Raw genomic sequence first — 24,757 nt, forward strand, 5'->3', positions numbered from 1 at the left:
CCAGTTCCATGCCATTGGGAAAAAAATGAGTTTCCTGGAAGGTAGCCACATGCACACTCGGTGATGACAATGTTTTTTTTCTCTGGACTTGTATATCTATATGTATTTTCTCCCTTTCCTGCTTTTATGTTTGGTTTCATCAAGCACTAGTCTTTATCAGGTTTTATTGCTGTACTACTTTGTGGTAACCTTTATAGACCACTGCATTTTCACAATAAACCTTTTAATTAGAAGTTAACGTACCCTGTTCTTACTGCTTCACACTGTACAGTCTTGCTACATTGGCCAAATAAAAGATTTTATAAGGTATCATGAGGGCCATTAAAGTGACTTGTTGCAGTCTAAAAAAAATATGAATAGCCTGGCTGCAAATGGCACCAGAGAACACATAGGACGAACAAGAAAACCGAGATGATCTAACAACCAAAAGTTTAATGTACACACCGAGTAAATGCTCGCTGACAAGCAATAGACTGAACATACACGAAAAGGAGAAGCAAAAATTCATGTGCGTTTCCTGACAGGAAATGCATCCATTTTTAACGGAGGCCGTGCTGACAAGATTAACCCAGGATTTTTAGATCTACAGCTTCCGTAATTTCTCTAGGCAGCCGGTCTGCACAGAATGCTAGCTTCTTCCTCTACTAATGCACGCTCAGATGTGGAGAGTGCATTGTAAAGGAAGAAGCTAGCATTCTGTGGAGATCGGCTGCCCAGAGAAATCATGGAAGCTGTAGATGCAAAGACACTGGGAGAATCTTGTGTCAGCATGGCCACTGGTACACTTTCAGAGATGGATGCGTTTCCTGTTGGGATCAGTATGGACACACATCAGATCTTGCTTCTGCTTTTTGTGTAAATTCGATTTAATGCTTGTCGACCAGCATTTACTCGGCATGTTCAATAAACTTTCATTTGTTTATATACCTCATGATTGTCTTGGTCTCTAGCAGAAAGGTGTTCATTCTTTTTACAGTGAAGCTGTATATGCCTAGGCGAAACACTCGTGGTCCGATCCCAAAAACCCTACTGTAGGGGTATGAGCCATTGTTTATGGGGGTGTGAGCCATTGCATTCGCCTTGCATGATGGACAGAGAAATTTCATGTTGGGTAGACATAGAAATGCTTATGCATTTCAAACATACATTTATCTGCGTATTATTGCAGGGAAGGGACACAGAGGGGGATGGGGTTAAGACAAGATCATGATGTCATTATTATCTCGCAGCAAAGGTGTGGTGGGCCATTGGCTAGACCGATAGTGACGTCGTTTCTATCCAGCAGCAGAGCGCGCATGCAGCAGTCTCTCTCCGACTTCCCTATAGGTTCAAGAATGTGTCCCTATATTTAATTAAATGAAATGTGCAGCCCCGGTGTGTCACTTGGGAGCAACAGTGCATAACTGAGTCATAAACATTATTATCAACGCATTACAAAACACAAGTGCGTAACATAATTCAGAAAGACTTTGATGGACCCACTCGATTAAAACAATGAACCACTGATTGCACTTTCCATGATGGTGATCTTGCAAAGTGCAATGTGTGGCATCCCAAATAAACAATGTGATAAACCCAAGCCAAACATGTGCATAACCTCATTAAGAAACACAGACATAACCAATAATATAGAAAGACCTGAATAAACAATTGGAATTAACCCAGTGATAAACACCGGGGCCGCACATTTCAGCTTCGCTGGTTTACCGTCTGTACAGGGTGCATGGGCAGTAACTTTTTCTGTTATTGATTGTTAAGTATTGTATAATGTTGTGCCAGTAAAACACTTTGGGCTAGTTGGTGCAATGTATTGGTACTGCTCTTATTGCTGTTTTTTGTCTTAATGTTGTGCCCTTCTTCCTTTTGTAACAACTTTTTTATTCCCCCTTGCATAATACTCCAACCTTGCAGCCTGCGAGGTATATAAATAAATAAGTACATAAGCACGTCATTCATTCATCTGCATACACCTCACACCATTCCTTGCTCAACAAACGTCACTGTGTTGATGTCTCGCAGCATGCATGTACTTTAACTGCCGTTTGCATTTCGGTATGGTTTGTGAACAGTGTAATGCATAAAGATTACATGACATTAAGGTTGTGACCTATGCGGTGCATAAGCAAACCTTGCAAAAGATGACATGTTGGATGTTGAAAATAAGACAAATTGTATATATTGCAGTTACTTTAACAGCATTTAATTGACCACTTGACAAAAACTTCACTTCGCATAGATTCCAACACGTACACTGCATCTGCAGTTTTTTTTTTGCTTATTAATGTGGTCGTTACTGCATGGCCACATTGCAGATTTGAAAACAAAGTTAAATAAATTTGTTTGTTGCAATATAACAATATGTGTAGATCACTGCGATTGTAACACCAGAACTTGATACAAACATGCACACTATAGGATGCCAACAAATGCTCAGGACAAACTCTAGAATGTTTGCATCCTGATACTTATGAAAGTGAACAGTTTCATTCCATGGCTGTCAATGAGAGGGAGAGAGAAAACTTAATTGTGTTCGTGGAACAAAAACGCATTGATAAGCTTAGAGATATAGTAATTGCTTAACACTCTCGAAATGAATAATTATAGCTTGCTATCGACATTGAATCAGCCTTTCGACAGCAAGAAAAGGAATTAGTTTTTCCAGCTCTGAACATTGAATTGCAGGAAGTGCAAGCAGGCATAAAATTCTGCCACTATAATCTGTTTAGGAATATTAAATTGGAATAAACATTGAGACTTGCATTTGTACTTTCTCTGGCTGAGCAACCTAGTTTGAAATGACTCCCATAATCATGTCGTAACAATGTTGATCTAATACATGTTAAATGCATGACTAGCTTAAGAAATCTGGATGATTGCTATAAATTACTGCGAAGGAACTATAATGTTTTATAACATTAATAATATAATAATAATATTTATTTCCACAAGACAGGCTAACCGTGAGCGGCGTGCGAGGCTGAGCATAAGCCGAAAAATTCTACGGCAAGTGCGCCTACCGTCGGCCTAGGATCCTGCATGAGAATAGCGCGTATTGATATGGTCTTCTTGTTAGAAGTTCCGAGTATACTACCAGCGCGAGACACAAAGTGGACGAGAAGCGTGTCTTTTATAATGCTGTGTTACAACGTACAGGTTTCTACAAAAGTGACGGTAACTGCTCGAAACATTTGATGCGTCGGCTTTTGCGCCTTTAGAAATGTTTAGAGAGGGCTCCCATATATATATTCGCAGCGCAAGCACGGCGATGGATGAACCAGGCTAGCGCTAAGGTTGAATTTCACAACACAATTTTCATTCCACGTCCAGTAATCACACAGATCATTTGAGGCTTCGTTCAGGGGCACACGCGGGCTTTCGGGTTGGTGCTTCTTGTTGCTTTTGGCGCAAGAATATGGCTAGGATCAGGCACCACATAAGCGCAATTACGGGCAATATACACGCATCATTTCTCCAGGAGCTGACGCCGAGCACGGGTAGCGCGAGGATCTTGTTGGGCTGACACGAGAACTTCGTGGCAGCCGAATTCCGAATACTGCATAAGCAGTGAGGGTAGCTATATGAACTTGTCGATAGGTCATCGTGTAGATTGTTGTAGCGCAGGCAGAACGAAACGGTCATAGAAGGTAGATAAGACAACACACAGCGCTGAACCACCTGCGAACAGCTGTTTACGTGCGCGATGTCGCACTGAACTACAGAAACCGCCGTCGCGCATTCCAAGACAAATCTTAACTAACGTTATTAAATTAGTAAAAGTACCTATTATTTGCTTCTTATCAAGAGAAGTCAATAATATTATAGTGTCAACGTTTTATTCACTACAATAAAAGAATTATGCAGCGTGTGCCACGAAACCTGGCAGTCAGCAACCCTGGGCGTCGCACCAGTCGCATTGTTAAAATCGCAATCATGTGAAATGAGCCCTCTAAAAATCGCATTGCGACGCGTGCGACAGCACCGATTTTCGTCGTTGCAGTCGCAGCATGTGAAACAGCCTTGAGGCGCTGCTGCTGGACTGCCTTCGCGTCGAAGCGAGGCGACTCGGAAGCCTTCTATAGTGCACGCAAGGACGGCGTCGTCAAAACGAAGCTTTTGAAGGAAAAATATGCGCACAAAGTTTACGTATAGAGCGAAGTACGGAGTAGTGTAATAATGTTTAATTAACGCAAAAGTTAAACCGCTCGTTCAAACAGCGCGCACCTAAAAACGAAACCGGCAATGTGGCTTTACTCAACTAAAAGTGTGAGCCGATCCCACAGATAGTGTAGTCTAAAAATGTTGGCCGGAAGTAGCGCAGTCTAAACGACAAACTGGATTTGACACTAAAGGCTCATTCACACTAGGCTGACCCGTCACGAATTTCGTCGGCGACAGCGCCTTCGTGTCGGCGCCTTTGTCGCACCGACCGCGAGCTCTCCGCCGACCGTCGGCAGATTATCCCGACCCGACACTCGGCAGACCGAAATCAAAGTGTGAGTGAGCGTCCAAGAAGATGTTGTCTTTCTTCGATGCCAACCGCTGTTGAATCGCCTTTCTTATATGTACAAACAACACATTAGAGATAATTTTTATTAATGTTGTGGTCACATGTACAATGCTTTCCTCTTGCTTTTAATATTAGACAACAAAGATGCGAACGGTACAACGAAGGCTTTGCACGGCTCAGGCGAACTTCACAGCGAATCCACGCGCAGGTAAGTCGTCAGTGTGCACGTTCAACAGGAAGCGAGTGGATTTATTCTACTTCATGGAGAAGGAGCGCGTCCCCGATTCCAAACACACTCAGCGCTAGACAGAACACTATGTATACCTGAATTCTTAATGCGCCTATCCGAATGACGACGACGAAAAAAAAAAAAAAGAAAGAGAGGTACGAGAATGGGCGTCCTTATCTCAAAACTGCGAACGGGTCCGGCCATCAGGAAGAAGATGCGCGGCCATTAAAGCAATAATCTCCGAATACGACGGTGTCCAACACGAAGGCAAAGTCGTGCGCCCCCTACCAAGCGCGGTGCGCCCCTTCGTCGATTGCTCCCGAAGAGAGGCGCGGTCGGCGTGCTGCTTTGTTCAAAGAGGCACGTACTTTTGAAAGCATCTTTTTTTGTATCACGCACGGCTGGTACACGCATGGGGACCCCTCAAGGTAGCCTGTAATCTCCAAACGCTTCGTTCGACCTGGCTACAGTATAGTGCCCCGACAATAACGGAGCAGCGTCTTCGTTTCACGTGGCCCATACAGTTTCCTACAATACTCACAAGAGCCAACTCTGGCGCTAGTGTCTAAGTTCCAAACAGGGGCTGAGAAAGTTTGGTGATGAGAATTCTTCGTGACATTTTTATTTTTGGAGATAGCTAGGACATTAGGCAATATAATAACAAGACCTTGGCGGCACCACCCACCGCCCCGTTCCAAAGAGGGCGCTTATAGAACCCATCCATTAATCCTACAGGAGTTACAATTAGCATCGCGGTTCATCCAGCATGGGCGGTAAAACGCTGGACTGCGATAAATGTAGTAAAACCTTATTAGGTCAAGCAGGATGTTTGTCTCCGCTCCGTTTCAAATGGGATGCCTATAAATATCATCATCATCACCGGAGATCTGGCAGTACATGGATTTGCCTACAGTTGGTCGAGCTGGCTTTAAACGTGTATGTGAATTTGCAGATCTAGTATTAAAAAAAAAAAAAAAACGTCGCGCTATAAATGAAACGACATGCAATGTTTATATCTTATTGCCTCCATGCATTAACACAAATGTGATTATTTGGAAATTTAATTCTATAAAGGCAGATATAGTGTAGTAAATGAAGCCAGAAGAACACGTGAAGTCAGAAACACAAAGTTTAGAAAAATACATGTACTAGCCATCGTTTCCATGGTCGCTGAACGATCGCAGTACTCGTTCTGCAAACTGGTACTGGCCGAGTATCACTCTGTGCCTGACGACATATGTCGGGTGTGATCTGCACTCCTTTTCTGTATTTGTTTCTGTCTGATACGGACCACCTTGCCAGCACTCTCTCACCAATTTTCCAGCAAAGAGACAAGGCACAGCCTGCATCTCCTGTAATGCTCCTTGATCTCTCTCAAGTAGCATATTTAGCTGATAGACATTGTACCTTGCTGACAGCCTATAGTGGCGCGAAAACTCTCGGGCATGTCCGAATTTGAAATTTTATTTTTTTTTCACCTTCGCTCCATTTCGATTCGCGGGAATGGGCGGCGCGTTCTTTGCCCTTTCTCGCCTACTGGCTTCTGTTCTCTTTTTTTTTTAGGCTACAGACGTTGTGGCGAGGATCACGACCACACTCTCGTGTCGCGAGTGCGGTACTTAGTGTAGGAGTACAGACAAGCCTAAAGTTTGCCTTTATGTTCGCTTTGGTTCGATACAAGAGAAAGGGCAACGTGTTCTGGCCATTCTCGCTGTGTTCTACTCTTTGAGTGTGCGTGCGTGCGTGCGTGCGGGCGGGCGTGCGCGCGCGCCTGTGTGTGTGTGTGTGTGTGTGTGTGTGTGTGTGTGTGTGTGTGTGTGTGTGTGTGTGTGTGTGTGTGTGTGTGTGTGTGTGTGTGTGTGTGTTCGCAGCAGACGACAAAAGTTGTGGCGAGGGTCACGACCACTCTCTCCCATCCAGAAGGCACCTCGCCCCGTGAGAGCCTTCTGCTGCAGTGGAGCAGACGAACAGACGAACAACTTCCTGGTGATGAGCCGCGCGCCAAGTAAACACACACACCCGAAATCTTGGACCCTTTGTATTTAACGCGGGCGCAGCGGGGTGCTTTATAATCTCCAGACTCGCAACGGGGAAGCAGCGATACTTACTTCGAAGGTGCGTACACCGCTTTGCGTTTCGAATAGGGTGAGTCCTTCTCTATGCTGGCACTTGCTATTGTAGCCACCTATAGCTTGTCTCGAAGTTGTTTGGCAACGTTTTTTTTTTTTTTTTTGCTCGATGAGTTAGATTCATGTCTCTTTGTACGACTAACCTATCTATCTGGCAGGTCTCGACCCGCTTAACTGCTCCTCTTGCGCACAACTCGGTTATCTCTACGGGCAGGTCTCAAAGCGCGGGGGAAATGGCGATGTTGTTTATTTAGTTTTTACACACTCGGCAGCCAAATCGGTGCACTTCATTGGAGTACCGTCAGCTAAGCTGTGTGCTCATTCGCTGTCGTCCTTGCAGAGTAATATATTGCGATAAAAAGCCAGATAGTGTGGACGGTGGAATAGTGTGTTAAGCGTGAAACCAGGGTTTTATAACATTCACTTTAGTTCTTCCAGGTAACTAATCACACGACGCACTGACGTAAGAGGCTGCGAAATGGGTGCTGGACCCAAATATCACGTGTTCGTGCACGGCAACATTATCCGTTGTCTATCGGTCCACGCGTATAATGCAGCGGTCGATCGGACCGATCGACCGATGCGCTAAAAAGTGATTGGGAAAACGCCGCCGCGGTAGCTCAGTTGGTTAGCCCATCGGACGCATAATGGGAAGACGTGGGATAGTTCCCCCTCTGCGCCAGGTAGTTTCTTCGTCCACTTTCATTGCCATTACTTTATTATTTCTTTAATTCACTTAGTAAGTACAAATAATTTCCCCTATGCTGTCCTTGGTGTCTTTGTTTGTTGGCTTCTCATGATACGATTAATAAAAATCTGGCCCATCGATTAATCTCTTTTCTTCTTGTACAGATATACATATAAGAACAGGTCAACGCGCAGACAGGCTAAACACATGCAGCGCACCTGTCGTCCTCCTAGACATAAGGAAGACCTCACCACGTGTGTTCCTGAATCATCAGAGCTTCGCACCACGACGAAAAATGCATGCGCCCAGGCACAAGAAGGAGCAAATGTTGCAGCTACCCAGGCCGTATGTCGCGTTTACCTTCGATCAAGACTGCGTGCGCTTTTTTCCCTTACATTTTCGCGTTTAAATGTATGCTACTTCTATGAACATGCACGTAAGGCACTTGCAGGGGGCCATCACAAAACCCGTCGTGTGATGGGCCTATCAAATGTAAAACGCAGTCAATCAATGTCCGGCACCTTGTTTTAGATTACCATAGAATGGGCCACTTGCGTTGAGTTAGCTATTACACGGACTGACCACGGTCGTACGCAGGCAAACCTCTCCGGCAAAGAGCCACACCATGGGCCTCTGCATTTTCCCTCTCTCCTTGCTGAGTGTCCTGGCTTTCGCCAACGGAGGCCAGTTCAGCCAGAGACTGGACGCGCCCATCTCAACGTACGGCTGGACGCCGCTCATTCCCGCGTCGACCGGATCCGTGAGCCTGCCACAGAACGGACGAGTGTACACAACGCCGTATCAGGTCAGTTCACCGCAGCAGGTGGCCTACCAACAAGCCAGGGGCAACGGGGCAATCGACAACGCTCCAAGACAGTTCAGCGCCAGCAGCCCGCAGTCTAGGACCGTCACTGCCTCCATAACCTGGCCACCGGACCAGTCCGCACAACGGCAGCCTCAGCCACAGCCTGAGCCGCAGCCTGAGCCGCAGCCTGAGGCACAGCCCGGACCTGCATTGCCACCTCAAGGTGAGGTGGTCGGTCCCGGACTGCCGGACGAAGACATTGCAGTGCCGGAAACAGATCCGCCCGTCCTGGAAACGTTCAATGGCCACCCCGAAGACGACCGGGTGGTCAAGACGACGCTGAAGACGCCGGTGTCGCACGGCTACGTCGTCGCCCTCGTGAAAAAGCCCAACCACCTCAAGTCTTACTTCAAGTCTAAGATTCCTGAAGCAGTGAGGGACGACCAGCCGGCCTTCTTCGTGTACGTACCGCCCACCCGACGAGGAACTGCGCCGACGTTGCAGTCTCGCGGTCCTCAACTGAGAGCCAACAACCGAGGACCGTCGCAGAGGCAGTACCAGAGGCCGTTCAGCAGAACCAGCGCTGTACCGAGGTACGTCTTACCTCTCTTCGGCCAGCCGTTCGCCGTGACCCACGTTCAAGGGCTGAGGACTCCGGCCATGCCAGCAGTCTTGGTTTACGTTCCTCCGGAGGGTCATTTCAGCGTGCCACTTCCCGCGAACCCATCGCTGTCCCTGAACGCCCTGCTGGAACACTCCAAGCCCGCTCCCGTGCTGTCCAAAGCGTTCCTCGACTCGACGGCACCGCCAGACGCGCCCTGGTTCTCTCAAAGCCTCGAAGCCACGCCCGAAGAAATCATTAAGCTCACTCTGTCCCAACTGGGAAAATTTCATGCCTAGTACATTCTTTTAAATAAAATGAACAAAGAAACTGTTTCCAACAATTTCAGAAATGGCACGGAGGGGCGCATAAGCTTTTGACAGGCAGTTCTGGTCACCGAGCGCACGTTCCCATCATGCCGCTGACAAAATGGGAAATATCTTTTGTATTTAAAACGCCGATTGGCTTAACTCAAGCAGTGGTCACGCAATACGACAACGTCACTGGCACTAATTTCAAGGGCAACGTAGACGTGTTCTGATTAACAGTATATACGGATTTAATCACTCAAACTGCAAATTACCAATTCCTGCACTCAGTTTCATACGTAGTTGAGACATTCAGCCCCCCTCCAAAACTGCGACTATTACAGAATCGTGGTAGCTGGTAGTTGTAACTGGTAGTTATAATAACCTTACGGCTTGATTAAGGTACATAGCTCTCGACGTGAAATGCCCATCACTCCGGTTGGATGTCGTCAGTTATTTAAAACCTCCTTGGCGCCATGCTTGATGTCAGTGTAAGCACCTGCGATACTTTGGTAGTACAGCTTGGCCACCCTCTTTGCCATCCTTGCACAATGTCAACGTTATTGAGTAGCCGAACGTTTCAGAGAGCTATATTCTATACATTAATGAAATGGTGCGCCTCACGACGTTGCAGCGAGAATATTTTGGCAGCGCTTGTTGTTTCACTGCGCAAATTCGTAGAGCCAGCACATATCTAAGGACCTCTTGCGTTTGATATGAAGGTGGGGGGCATTATGCATGTACGGCACCGATGACTGAGGAAGAAGTTTACTGACTAAAAAAGGCAGAGAGGTCGGCCGGAAAGTAGAGTATCTGGCCCGCTACTCTGCGCAAGGAAAAGGAAACAAGAGACGAAAAAAAGGTCCCAATGGGGGATGATGATGGGAGGAACGAAATGAAAAAAAAAACACACACACATCGCATAAGTGCTACCATCACAAGCGCGAGTCCAGGTCCGTGTCGCCTAAGAAACGTGAAAAAGCACGCATTGTCTCTATCGTCCGCCAACCCTCCGGCCATGCGCCTAGCAGGAGGTCGTCCGGTAGTGGTCTGCTGTATAAATGCCTCAAGGTAGCTGCCAGTGTCAGTCTTTCGTACGCACACACAGGTCACACCACGAGCACACGGTCTATAGTCTCAACAACGCCACACGCTGAACAGCCCGGAGAGTCCACCAGTCCAATGATCTGCATGTTCCTGCGCGTGAAAGCGACGCCCAAACGTAGTCTGTGTATCAGGCAAGCATGAGGGCAGGGAATTCTACGCGGAACAGAAAAATGCATAGTGGGTCCAGGCTTTTCAGGCGGACGTAACGAGCGTCTCGCTGGGCCTAGTATCTTCTCGTCGCACTCCTCATTAATTACGACAGGAGGCACGTGATGTCCAGTCTAGAGAACGGCACAACAGTTCGCTGGCCATTGCTGAGGGCTCGCCTTGCTTCAGCATCAGCCGTCTCATTACCATTGGGCGCACAGTTTCCGGGATCCATCGGAACACTATTCGGTGGTCTTTTTCTTGAGCGCATAGAAGGAGCTCAATGATCTGCAGCGCCATAGCCAGATAGGCGATGTGGCGCAGGAAGCATCTCAAAATTTGCAGCGTGGGTTTCGAATCCGTGAAGATGCACCACTCTTGAGGTCCTTCCCCGCAGATGTGGCGAATCGCTTCTTTAAGGGCCGTAAGCTCTGCAGCGGTTGATATGTAGAATTCTAATCTAAAACGAAAATTCGAGTCGTACGCTGAGCGGGTATCACTACAGCTGCTGCCGACGCCTTTGGTGACGCGGATCCGTCAGTGTACACATGAACATAGGTCTGGTATTCTGACCAGATGTATGCCAGAGCAAGTTGCTGCAGTCTGCTAACGAGAACCAATGATTTCTTTATTAGGCTGGGGGCATGTCGGCACACTGAAGGTTGAACCATCACCCACGGTGGTTTGAGGGGGTGATATGGAAGGGCATAGCCTTATGTGGGGTAGACGGCAGCGGAGTACACTTGTGAAACTGCTGTCCGGCCACTCGTGCAGAATCGACGTCAATCGATGGCGATGGTGTCGTGTGAGTAAGCGTAAATACACACGAAGTCGTTCGTGGGACATATATACCGATAATGGGAAGACGCGGGCTTCCTCAATTGTGCCTTCGTCAGAGGCGCGCCGTGGCCAGTCAATGCATATTTTGAGTACCTGCGCTTGAACGCTCTCTAATGTCCGTAAGCAGGAAATTCTCAAGTTTGAGAGTATCGGTAGGTTGTAGGGAATGTAGCCTACGAATACAGACGGGCAAACTCGTAGTAGGGAGCCCTCCGCGGGGCCCCACTTCATGCCTCCTACGAAGCGAAAAACATGGTGAAAGAGAGTAAGTTTTTGCTTCAGCACCTTTACGTGCCTCGCCCATGACAAACCGCGGTCAATGATAATGCCCAAGAATCTGTGGTGTGAGACATAAGGTATCACAACACCATTAATAGAAATCGTAAAGCGGCAGACAGCTTCGCGCGGGAAAGCAATCACAGCACATATTTCAGCAACCAAGAGCAATACCTGGCGCCATGCACTCTGAAACAAATGTACACCTTTTGGGGTGTATATTTGCCACACAACGATAATCGTCATCTGCCTTGCTTGCGTTTCCTTCCTTGAAAACGCTGCGCTCGCTACTTTCCTGTCGAGAATGCTGCGTCATGCCAATAACCGGCATGCCGTTTGTGACTTGGAAGTACCGGGCTCGCCGCGTTAAAGAAAGAAAATGCGAACAAGGCAGATGACGATTATTGTTGCTTGGCAAAAGAGTGCAATTTTGCTTAAGAGTGTAGGTATCGTGAAGTAGATGACGCAGCGCGTTGTAATCTCGAACGCAGTTGAGGGCGTGTCGAACCAGAAGCCGAGATGCAGATGTCACCAGCATATGCACTGATGTGAATGTGAGCTGGAAGTTCACTCACCAGGCCAATCGGCGCCACATTAAATAAGGTTGGGCTGAGAACTTCTCCCTGAGGAACTCCACGGCAAACCTGAAGACGAGTAGTCTCCCCGTCAGGCGTGGACATGTACACGAAGCAGCCGCTGAGGTAGCTCACAATCCACATGTAGATCCGGCCACTAACGCCCAAGTCGTCTTGGGCATCGAGAATGGCTTCATGAAGGACGTTATCTAGGCTCCTTTGATGTCTAAGAAGACAATGGCGACGAGTCGGCGTCGAAAAACTCGTCCACTGTCGTTCCACTGTCGTTACGAACTCGATGACGCAGTCAATCCAAGAACGACCTCGTCAAAACCCGGTCATTATGTCCGTATAAAGATCATTCCTCTCCAGAAACCAACGGAGCCTCGCCAGCCCCATTCGTTCCATAACTTTTCCAACACAGCTGGCTAATGCAACTGACCCGTACGAGGTTAGTTCATAAGGAGCTTTCCAGGCATCAAGAGAGCAATCAGGCGGCTGATATTCCAGTGATGCAGAACAATACAGGATACCCATGTATCATTGTAATAATGGAGCAGCGCAGTGCGTCCAGCCATGCCAAGGTGAGAGAGAGACGAGTACGAAATCCCGTCAAGGCCAGGGGCGGATGAATGTCGACACGAAGCAAGAGAAGCATCTAATTCAGGCATCGTGAGGAGCAAGCCATAGTGGTCGATCGCGAAAGATGGCGCAAAAACCTCGAATGGGATTGAGGCTGGCCGAGTTGTGCCCACAATCATTTTGCAGAAGCCGTCCGCCACCCCTACACCAGTGCGGCGTTGGTAAGTGGACAGGGCACAGAAAAGGTACCTTTCTTGTGGGGGCGAACGGAAGCTCCTATCTACATGCCAAATACGTGGCAGCGGCTTGCGAGGATGCGGTGTGGGATTCTCCTCCGTGCTCTTGGGACAAAGGAACGACAACACAATCGTGCAAACAATCACAAGGGCATTTATTGCACCTTTCATAGATCAATGCCAGCTAGCCGAGTTGCTATCCACAACACATGCCGATGGGCGCGCGACAATTCTAGAAGTCCGACTCACCGCGACCGGATAGCGAGCGAATATGTTCGCCCCATGCTGGATCCCAACGCCTGGTCATTCGCGCGTACGGTCACGCGAACGGTGGCGCGCTCGAAGACGGCCACGCGAGACGGTCTCGCAGAAGCATGGATCGGCGCACGCGCGGGACGTCCGCCGCGTTCGCCAGTCCGCCGCTCAGGAGGAAGAGCCTTTCTCCCCTGCGCCCCCAAGTAACCCTGCCGTGAGGCGGCGTTAGCAGCGCAACACTCGCGCCATCTCTCGCACTGCGCCCCAACCACATCTACCGCCGCGGGCATCACGCAGGCCACGCGGCGAAGCCGCACCGCAGGAGCTATGCGGGAAAACAAGATATCTGGGGACGCGTGAGAGTCGCGCATCCCCACACCAGTGATGTTCAGAACTTTCTCCAGCACTTCCATTCTAATGTCTCGACATGGCGCTTTATTTGTCGTTGCTCGGCGACAAAGGGCGAGATCGTACGCGGATTCCGTCCTTCTGTATTTCCTTTCAGTGCGCAGTCGGACAGCGTGTAACCTATAGGAGACCTCGGCGCAGACGCACATACGTTCCGCGAGGTCTCACCGAGGGCGGACGTGATGAAGTCTTCTATTTGGGGTGGTGGCTAGCGATCCGCACAGGTAGTCTCCATGAACGTCTTAAAGGCGGGCCAGTCTGTGCACTGCACACGAGGTAAAGTGGTAGGTGCGAACCACTTGACGCAGACGTACTTTGGTATGCGATCACTCCCATGTGCTTACACATCGCTGCACTAGCTAACAGAGGACTGTAGTCGTGAGGAAAAGGACGCGAGGTCCAAACAGCTACTATAGGACGTGCCACGCAGAAACGTAGGCGTCCAAGATGTCGTACCCCACTACTGAATTCCTATACACGTCATATCCCAATTTTAAGAAGTACGTTGCTCTAGACTTGTTGCTTTTCATTTAGATGCGATAAGCATATTGAGTAAATTAATCTTTTATTATCTGAATTCAATTATTTATTTGATGCTGGTGATTAGGAAAGCCTGGTGGTGGCGTCTGTATCTGTATCCATACAGAATACGTACATAATAATTCCTGCCATACAGAATAATTCCTGAATTTAAGATCGTAGATGATAGCTATGAGTGCATAATGATAGAGTGTTTTGTGTTACTTTTTGTTATTTATTGCCCTCCTGGATCAATAGAAAGAAGGAGGAATAAACGTTTATTGTGTGAAACAACGAGAAGGTTCTTACTTCGCCTTAGGTGGGCGGCTCTCTCAGTCCAAAAAGCCGTTTGCTAATGCCGCGGCCCGGTCCACCAGACTTCGCTGATCCTCCAGGCTTTGTGCCGTTAACATGCCCCCCACGTCTATTGATAGCTTGTAGTGGTTCTGAAGCTTCATCTTGATTCTTTTCTCGCAGTGTGGGCACACTAACACCGTGTGTTGGAGGGTGTCTGGTAGATCACAATATCGGCATAGGTATGGGAATTTGGTGGGGTGCATCCGATTGATGATAATTTCATGGGCATATGTATACGTTTCTAGTATGCGGAGGGCAGTGTCTTCTTCCTTGCTTAATTTTAGATGTGGTAGTGTATTTTTTCTTCTTTCCAGTTGATGGTGTTGCAATATTAGAGCGTAGTTGATGGGAATGACATCCACCTTCGTCGCTTTCCAGAACCTGTTCGGCAGGAAATCCCGCTTCGTATGCTCTCGGGCGGCAGCATGCGCTGCTTCGTTTCCTGCCATAGACCTCAGGTCACGTTCGTGGCCTGAGGTCCATGCCACATAGGTTCCGGGGAGTTGGAGTATTGCGGAGTTGTTGCGGCAGAGACTCGGCTCTTGTGTAGGTTTCTGCACGCGGTATGTGAGTCACTCAAGGTGATGGCTGTGTCTTTGCATGTGGCAATGCCCAGGACGACGGCCACTTCCTCCGCCCTTTCTGGATTTCGGGCCGGTATGGTGACAGCGACTAGCTCATTTCCTTCGTTGTTGGTCACGCTAATCGCGTATGTTCTACCTGGGTACTTTGCCGCATCTGTTAATCTCGTGTTGGGGTTCTTTGAGTATTTCTTTCTCAGCGCTCAAACAATTGCTTGCCTTCTGTCTTTCGGTGTGTTGCATGCCTGTGGCGAGGTATTGGCGCAACTGATATAGGGTCTCGCAGAAGTGGCGGTAATCGGGCTTTTGCGTCTGAGTCTGCTATGAAGTTTTCGCTGTATGCGAGTTTGCGAAGTACTGCTCTGCCTGTTCGAGTGAGCTTAAGGCGTTCCAGCTGGCTGGCCCTGAGCGCTTCACTAATTTCTTCCCAGGTGTTATGGAGGTCAAGTTTGAGGTATGCCGTGGTTGAGGTCAGACTACTGGGAAGTCCGAGTGCGATCTTGATTACTTTCCGATGATGATGGGAGTTTCTTTTGTTTTTCAATTTAAACTTTCTTGAATAGATACTGGAGTGCCATATGTGATCCTCCTTATGAGGAGGGCTTGGATTATTTGGATGGTTTCTTGCTCTTTAAGTCCTCTTGTTTGTGTGGTTATGCGCCTAAGAGATGAGTGACTTGTGTTAGGGTATCATGAAACTTCGGAAGTGTAGCTGCGCCAAAACCATCTTTATGTATTGTGAGGCGAAGGACGTGGAGGGAGCCAACTTGAGGGATATCGATTCCATTGGGTGTGATGTTGGGATCTGCGGTGAAGTGGGCTGGTGGTCTTCCCCAGGTCCTTGCCGTGAAAGTAAGTAGCTCTGATTTTTCAGCGGCACACTAGAGACCGTGTTTTGAGGAGTACTGTTCTATCTGATCAATTGCCTCTTGGAGGGTAACTCGCTCGTCGGCGTATATTGCGTGGTTTAAGCCTTTGACGTCGTCGAGTTATTGCGGAAGCTTAATCATGGCGAGATTGAACAGCAAAGGTGAGGCGACTGACCTCTGGGAAGTGCCTATCTTGGGCATTTTGAATTTGTCGCTCCAGAAGTTGCCGATACCCACCGTAGCCGCGTGATCTTTGCGAAAGCACTGTACGTATTGGTAGGTGCGGATTCCGCAGTTTGTGTCTTGGAGATAGGATTGCTTCATGCTTCCCATTATCGAAAGCTAATTTTAGGTATATTGCTAAAATAGAGAACGACAGCTGAGCTAAACTCCATTCCGAAAGAGGCCTTCTCGGAATGCTTCCAACAATGGCAGCATCGCTGGGAGAAGTGTGTGGAGTCCCAAGGAAACTACTTTGAGGGTGATTAGGTTCCAAACGCTCCAGTTATGCAAGACTTTTTCTTCGGCCAAAGGTCGGATACTTTTCTAACTGACCTTGTAGAGCGACAGTTCCATTGCCACAGCTTCATTGAAGTTTTGGGAATCTCTCTGCCCAAATAAAGGATGGTGGACTTGCGAAGCTGTCCAATGAACAGCTTTTTTTCCGCCACCCCCATCTGTACCTTACTAGACATGTACCTTACAAGATGGAAATAAACTTTAATTTAATTTAATTTCATTTCTTCTTGGTATTACTCGCCATCTTGTTCAATATCGTTGTTTTCGCCCCGGGCCATGGATTCCGGTCTGGCCGCGTTGTGGAGGTCTTTACGTGCTTTCTTGCGAGCCGTGTCGGTGTAGTATAGTAGCTTTCTACTGTGGCTTTCGTCACGTGGTTCTGCTTGGCATAGGACATGACGTTGCTGAGTTCTTGGAGGGAAGCATATATAGGCGCCAGCTGAGCGGTGATGTGTTGCTGGAGCTGTTGTGTTATCTGCTTTGCAAAAGTCGTCATGGCCTCCTGTATCTGCTTTCGCACCTCAATTGTTACAATTTCATTATTCGTTCTTCTGTAAGGGGCGGTGGGATGTTTGGCATTCCTTGAGGTTTTGAGGCTCGATTGGCGAATGAGCTTGTCGATGAGGGCTTGCTGATTTTGAAGTTGTGATCGCAGTTTTCGTTCGGTTTCCGTGGGTTCTTGTGCTCGTGTGTTTCCTTCTGCAGCGTGTGCATACGTGACTCGCTTTTGTAGGTTGGGGGTGCGGGACCCAGACCGTGATCTTGACCGGGGTCTGGCGTTTCCTTGACCACCTCTTGATTTGGAGTCACTTCTGGACTTTCGTGTACTTTGTAGTGAGGTACTACTTGATTCGGATAGTTCTGGTAACTCGGAGTCTGAATTCGAGTTCCATCTGTGTTGCTGCTCTTGGATCTTGTTTTCCCATTGCACTCTGATCTTGCACGGCGGTGGATTTGGTTTGAGTTTATACTGGCACTCCTTTCCTGCTGCCTCATGGGGTTGTTGACAGATTTTACATCTGGGCAGCCAGTCATGGCCTCCTGGATGATTTTCCATCCCGCATATATAGCAAAAGTTGATAAGTGGTTTCGGACAGATATCTTGCCGGTGCCCTAGTTCTGCGCAGGTTCTGCAGTATTGCGCGGATTTTCTGTATGGATCAATAGAAAGCATTTTTTTAATTTGACTGAGAAAATTCTGAAAAGATATCTAGACTCTCGCTTGCAAACTGCCTTTCTTGGTGATTTAAATATCAGTGTGTGTCACTGGATAACTCATGCTTCGTACGCCGAAATGAAGTAATTGAATCATATGGATGTATAAATGTAATTAACACACCAAAAAGTATAACCGCTACATCTGAAACAACGTTAGACCTCCCTATCACAAGCTTCGATCCTGATGATGTGAAAGCAGGCGCCATCATGTACGACATTAGTGAACATTTACCAATATATTGCTTCTTAGTAGGCAACTGATCGTGTAATCCAAAATATTGAAATATTATTTAGAAGTTACTCAGAGCATAATATAGAACTTTTCAAGAACCGTGTCACTGGTGTCAACTGGAGCACTGTTATCGAAAAAACCGATCGCAATAAGTCTTACAGCATATTCTTAGTCTACTTTACATCTATCCATGAAAAGTGTTTCCCCCCAAAGCCCCACAAAAAAACATATCAAACACCGGAAGCTCTAGATAAACGCTGAACTATAAACAATATAAACCTCAAAAATAGCCTTTTTTAAACATTTCTGCCCTCCAGAGATGATGATCTACGGAATTTAAAAACATCCACAACAAACTCAAGAAAGACCTGAAAACAGCGATGTCAAAACCCGCCGTGGTTGCTTAGTGGCTATGGTGTTGGGCTGCTACGCAAGAGGTCGTGGGATCGAAGCCCTGCCACGGCGGGCGCATTTCGATGGAAACGAAATGCGAAAACACCTGTGTACTTAGATTGAGTTGCACGTTAAAGAACCACAGGTGGTCGAAATTTTCAGAGTCCTCTACTACGGCGTGCCTATTGATCAGAAAGTGGTTTCGCCACATAAAACCCCATAATATAATTTAATTTTTTAAGCGCTGTCAGGATACTATATCAACAAATTTTGCTCATTCAGCGGATGCACGCCTCCTGTGGGACAATTATTGAGCTTACTCACAGAACTCCGCCGCCATTCTTGCAGGCATTGCACTACGTTCGGGATCGGCACGACCTATGGGGAGTACTTCACGCCTGCTTCACCTCCGCCGCGGGTCGGCCCGGCATTGCATTACCTCCGAGATCGGCTCACGTACGGGGAGTACTTAACGCCTGCTTCACCTCCACCACGGGTCGGCCCGGCATTGCACTATCTTCGGTATCGGCCCGCGTACGCGGAGTACCTAATGCCTGCGTCACCTCCGCCGCTGGTCGGCCCGGCACTGCGATATCTTCGGGAACGGCCCACGTACGGGGAGTACTTCACGCCTGCTTCGCCTCCGCCGCGGGTGGGCCCGGCATTGCACTATCTTCGGTATCGGCGCACGTATGGGGAATACTTAACGCCTGCTTCACCTCCGCCGCGGATCGGCCCGGCATTGCACTAGGTTCGGGATCAGCCCACGTACGGGGAGTACTTAACGCCTGCTTCACCTCCGCCGCGGATCGGCCCGGCATTGCGACATATTCGGGATCGGCCCACGTACGGGGAGTGCTTAGGGCAGATTTACGCTCAAACCGCCCATGGCCGCACGCCGCACCGTATGCAGGCGGTTCGTGAAAAACGGGCGGTCGTCGCGATCGGTCACAAAATTGCATTTACGCTGAAACCGCATGATGCGGTGCGGTTCGCATGCGCCCTCTGGTTGTCCAAATAGGTAACCAGCAACTGGCAACATGTATCAGCGAGTTGGCAGCTTCGTGTGCTGGCGACCAACAATATTTTGCGCCGTGCCAGGATTTTGTTATGACGTTTGCTCTCTTATTAGTTATTTTTTGATTAGTTAGCTCGAGCGGTTCGCATGCGCCGGCATCCGCACTACAGTTTGGGGACGCGACGTCTGTTGAAAGCCAGCAAACATTCGGCAGTGTGCAGAGCAACATTGTTCGAAGTCGGCAACTATCGCTAACAGCAGACGACACGGGCATACTTTTGTCGATGTAGGTTGAAGCTTCCGCGTCATGGTGAAAACGCGACTCTTGCACTGTCACCTTCTGTGCTGCATGTGTGGCGTTGACGCGGTGACCCACCTTTGGAACACTGTGCAGTCGTCTTACCTGTGCCGATTTTTCTTATTTGTTTATTGCTACCGCATAATGTTGCGACAACATGCGTCACTATGTGCTCGGTTGTGTATGGCGCGATGGCGCACTTTTTGTACCTGTGCTAGAGAAAGCTTGTGTTGTGGACAAGCGACGCACCACCGCTCCTCGGCTGGACGAAGCACCATCGCGGAAGAAACGGGAAGGGACCCCATCCCGAGTTCTGAGAATCCTCCGTCGCTCTCAGCATCTCGGCTACCGGACAGGGACCGAGAGTTTGCACCCTCGAACACATGAAGCTCTCGCCTGCGTCTTTTGTAGCAAATAAACGCAGTCTGTTTTCTGCCACCAAACGATGCGCACTCCTTTCACGGATGGGGCCAGACCCCGTACGTAACACTGGCGATGAGGCAGGAGTTGCGAAGCGGAAAAGTTTTCGAAGTAAAGGCTGTGGCTACAGGACGAATGCACGGCGCTGTCGAGCCTTTCTCGGGCAAATCATGGGAATCGTGGATCCAGCGCCTCAACTTTTACCTCGTAGCGAGCGACGTCAGCGAAGAAGCGGACACTTCTCCTCACCCTTTGTGGAGCCGACACTTTCGAACACCGTATGCGCGCTGATAGCGCCGAAGATCCCGGCAGAAGTCAACTTAAATGATTTAGTGACACTTAGGCGGCACTTCGACAACAGGAAATCCGAGCTTTAGAGCCAGTACGTGTTTCAAAGACCCCACCAACGGCCAGACGAGTCGATCAGCAGCTACGCTGCGGCCCTCGGAACCTTGACAGCCGACTGCAACTTCGGAGCGCTGCCTTCGGCTACAATATCGACAACATCACCTGACATCCAAACGACCGCTTCAGCGGCGAACCCAACTATGCCATCCCAAGATGTGATGCTGCGGGACAGGTTCGTCCGCGGCGTCTGGGACGAACTGAACATCTTCCGCAGAGACTGTTCGCAAAAAAAGCCTGACATTTCAATGCGCTGTGGACTTAGCCTTGTCAGCGGAAAGTGCGTCAAGGCATCAGCGAGATATCAAAGGAGTGGTAAACTCGGGGGAAATTAACAGGACGTCGCAAATCAAGCCAGGAGGCAAGCATACGTCAGCGCGACATTGCTATCGATGCGACGGCTTGCACGACCCTGAAACATGCAAATTCAAGACAGCCGAGCGCCGTTTCTGTTCCAAGGAAGGTGACGGCGAGCATGCCTGCATCTGAAAGACAAAGAAAAACACGGAACCACGCTCCGACAACTAGCAGCTACGGGCACACAGTGTCAAACCACCACCTGTCAGCAAATCCTGCTGCAAGCTGCACACAGATAGTGTACGTGCACACTGCCCCAAGTTCCTCGTGGACTTGATAGTGGAGGGAAAGCCAGTCCAGGCATGCTCCCTGTTAAGCGAGGACACGGACTACAGAAGGTGGAAGAAAAACACTCCGTGGCTTTCATGCGAGCCGCTCGATTTGTGCACATGGTCAGGTAAACAATTACACGTTGTGGGGATGCGCGACTCTCGCGCGTCCCCTGATGTTTTCCCGCATAGCGCATCCCCTGATATGCTGTTCTCCCGCACGGCTCGCGTGGCCTGGCGCCCGCGGCGTGGTACAAGCGCGGTGCGAGAGATGTCGCGACCGTCGCGCCGCGGCGGGGTTACTCGGGCGCCGAGGGACAAGGGGCTGGCTCTTTCCCGGCGGGTCGGCGAACAGCGCCGGACGTACCGCGCGCGCGCGCCAATCCATGGTTCTGCGAGACCGTCTCGCGTGGCCGCCTTGGACACCGTTGGCGTGACTGTACACGCGAACGACCAGGCGTTGGGATCCAGCATGGGGCGAACATATTCGCTCGCTTTGCGGTCGTGGTGAGTCGGACTTCTAGATTTGTCGCGCGCCCATCGGCATGTTTTGGGGATATGAACTCGGCTAGCAGGCATGGTATGAAAGGTGCAATAAATGCCCTTGTGACTGTTTGCACTACTGTGTGTTGTCGTTCCTTTGTCCCAAGAGAACGGGAGGAGACCGCCTTATCTCCCACATCTGGCTGCCCAACGTGGACCTCTTGGGGCATCGGACGATAGATTTAACAGTTTTGCTTCGTTCAAGACCTTTGTTTGAACCGAAGCGTAGGCCTAGCGTGAATTTTGATCGCTAGCATCGGCGGCGTGCTTTCTTGAGCGAGGCGACGGAGGCTGTAGTGTGTTTGAACATGTCAACATGCTAAGCCTTTTCGCAAGTGTTTTTTTTTAATGACATTCGTCGGTACGAGAGCCACGTGGTCTGCATCCTGGGAGAGCGAGGCTGAGCGCCCGCGGAGCAGTGGCAAGCCTGAAGCGAGTGAGTACGGAAGCCTCGTGGGTGGTCCGAATTTCTTATGTAAATAGCTTCTTCTATCTCTTTGACTCGGATGAAGTCGCGGCTCTGGGAGCCGGGTGGCCGCGGGCCACGGGTGCCACGACGGGCTGACTGGTATTGCGGCCTGGCACCGGGCGCTCCGACACCGTCTGGGACGGTGGGCGCCGTCAACTCGGATGCTGTGTGCACCGAGCGGAGTAGGACCACTTCACAGAGCTAACGTCTCCTCGCGGCTGCCTGTTTTGCGCCCATTTTGGGTGTTGTTTTTGGATGCCGGTTGTTGTCAGAGTAGCGACGATTTAGGCCTAAGGCTTTACGAAGCTGCCTGTCGCACGTGGAGGGACACAACCTGGTGGACCGTGGCGTTGAGGCGTTGCAATTTGCTTCCCTCATTCTATTTAGCCTCGCACGAATTGAAATTACTCGTTCGGCTCAAGGAAGCGAGCTTCGTTCACGTGAACTTAGCATCTGAGTAGCTGCCCGATCTTTTGCTAGCCGAGTTGAACATCGTACCACGTGGGCGATGCGCATGCAGAATTCCTCTCCCTTGCACTACTGTAGTGTTTGCCGAGTGTGTTGAGTTTACGCAGCGTGATTGGAGTCACCCCTGGCTTGCTGTCACCTGCACATGGTCTGCGCTGCTGCCCGGAGTACGATCGAGTCACCCCGGGCGATGGTGATGCTGTGGCCAGTTCGGCGCAGCGACTTCGGCGGCCTCCTGCATCCAGCTCACAACCCTCGGCGGCGGACAAAGGAGCCAGCGGTCACCAACAGCTACGGCGGCTCTTGCCAGCAGGGCGCGTCGGCGCGAGCGACGCTTGCTCGTACCGACTACTGCGTCGTCGTCTCCGGAGTCCTGGCCTGGAATGATGCCGTCGAGTCTGCAAAGCTGCTGCTGTGACCGGCGGACGCCAGCGGTGTACCCCAAGGACAGTCGGCTCGCATGTTACGGACAGCGTGTGGACATTTCCCCGGCGCGGCCACTGTTTCATGTACCACCTTGTTCGCGAAGCACGGGTTAATGTTAGACCGTGTGACATGTTTCGCCGGAATAAGAAGTGATTTAAGGTTGGGGGGATGTGGGGATGCGCGACTCTCGCGCGTCCCCTGATGTTTTCCCGCATAGCGCATCCCCTGATATGCTGTTCTCCCGCACGGCTCGCGTGGCCTGGCGCCCGCGGCGTGGTACAAGCGCGGTGCGAGAGATGTCGCGACCGTCGCGCCGCGGCGGGGTTACTCGGGCGCCGAGGGACAAGGGGCTGGCTCTTTCCCGGCGGGTCGGCGAACAGCGCCGGACGTACCGCGCGCGCGCGCCAATCCATGGTTCTGCGAGACCGTCTCGCGTGGCCGCCTTGGACACCGTTGGCGTGACTGTACACGCGAACGACCAGGCGTTGGGATCCAGCATGGGGCGAACATATTCGCTCGCTTTGCGGTCGTGGTGAGTCGGACTTCTAGATTTGTCGCGCGCCCATCGGCATGTTTTGGGGATATGAACTCGGCTAGCAGGCATGGTATGAAAGGTGCAATAAATGCCCTTGTGACTGTTTGCACTACTGTGTGTTGTCGTTCCTTTGTCCCAAGAGAACGGGAGGAGACCCCCGTATCTCCCACAACGTCCTGGGCTACGCACAAGTTCATGTGATGTTGAGATCAAAGGACTATCTGCTGCCATTGTTGGTTATGAAGGGCACCGGGTGCAACCTCCTAGGAAGATATTGGTTTTTGGCACTTCAAATTCAGGTGAAGGGGATCAACCACATTGGAGAGCCAGCACTAGAAATTACAGAAGTCATGGGATGACACCCAGATGTCTTCAAGGAAGACATTGGAAGCTATACAGGTCCTTTAGTTCACCTGGAACTCGAAGACGGTGTGACAGTAATGTTTTGCAAGGCTCGTCCGATTTCAGTGGCGCTCCAGGCGCTTATGGAACATAAGCTTGACCATCTACAGCGCCAAGGCATCCTAAAACCAACGCAGCATACTAAATGGGCAACCCCATTGGTACTTGTTCAGAAGACTGACGGTACACTCAATGTCTGTGGTGACTGCAGGAGTACTGTTAATACTGTTACTGTTAATGCAGCAGCGAAGAAGGCATCTTACCCGCTACCAACTACAGATGAAGCGTTTGCAAACCTACATGGTGGAACCCTGTTCTCAATGTTGGATCTTTATCAAGCATATCAACAAATGAAAGTTGATGAAGAAACAGCAGCACTGCTCACAGTGAACACCACAAAACGACTATTCAGGGTGGAATGCCTCCTGCTCTGAATTTCCGCTGCACCAGCTATCTTCCAGTGCGTGAGGGAGACAAAGATACCTGGAATTCAAGGGGTGAGGGTTCACCTTGACGACATCATTGTCAACGGGAATAGTGCAAATGAGCACGCACAGTGTCTTCAGGTTCTATTTGAGGCTAACTGAGAAAGGCTTACGCCTCAAGAAAGAAAAATGCAGGTTCGGAATTATGTCAGTTGAGTTTCTGGGACATCGAATTGACAGAAATGGTGTTCGCAACACCGAGAAAAAGGTTGAGGCTATACTTCAAGCACCCAAAATATCTGGCAAGACATCCCTAAGGGCTTTTCTGGGCTTTGTTTCAT

General features: G+C 49.6%; 1 protein-coding gene across 2 annotated transcripts; it reads left to right on the plus strand.

Annotated features, from left to right (window-relative positions):
• Positions 1-6,399: 6,399 nt before the first annotated feature.
• LOC129385232 (uncharacterized) lies at positions 6,400-9,294 on the plus strand. 2 transcript variants are annotated; one of them, XM_055071584.2, is made up of 2 exons: positions 6,400-6,881; positions 8,151-9,294. In XM_055071584.2, the coding sequence occupies exon 2, from the start codon at positions 8,179-8,181 to the stop codon at positions 9,256-9,258; it is 1,080 nt and encodes a 359-aa protein (XP_054927559.1). In that variant the 5' UTR covers positions 6,400-6,881; positions 8,151-8,178; the 3' UTR covers positions 9,259-9,294. The 2 variants fall into 2 exon arrangements, with proteins under 2 accessions (XP_054927559.1, XP_054927558.1); XM_055071583.2 differs by having other exon boundaries at positions 6,401-6,851.
• Positions 9,295-24,757: the final 15,463 nt, after the last annotated feature.

Source organism: Dermacentor andersoni, chromosome 7 (assembly GCF_023375885.2).
Source record: "Dermacentor andersoni chromosome 7, qqDerAnde1_hic_scaffold, whole genome shotgun sequence".
Classification (NCBI taxonomy): Eukaryota; Metazoa; Arthropoda; class Arachnida; order Ixodida; family Ixodidae; genus Dermacentor; species Dermacentor andersoni.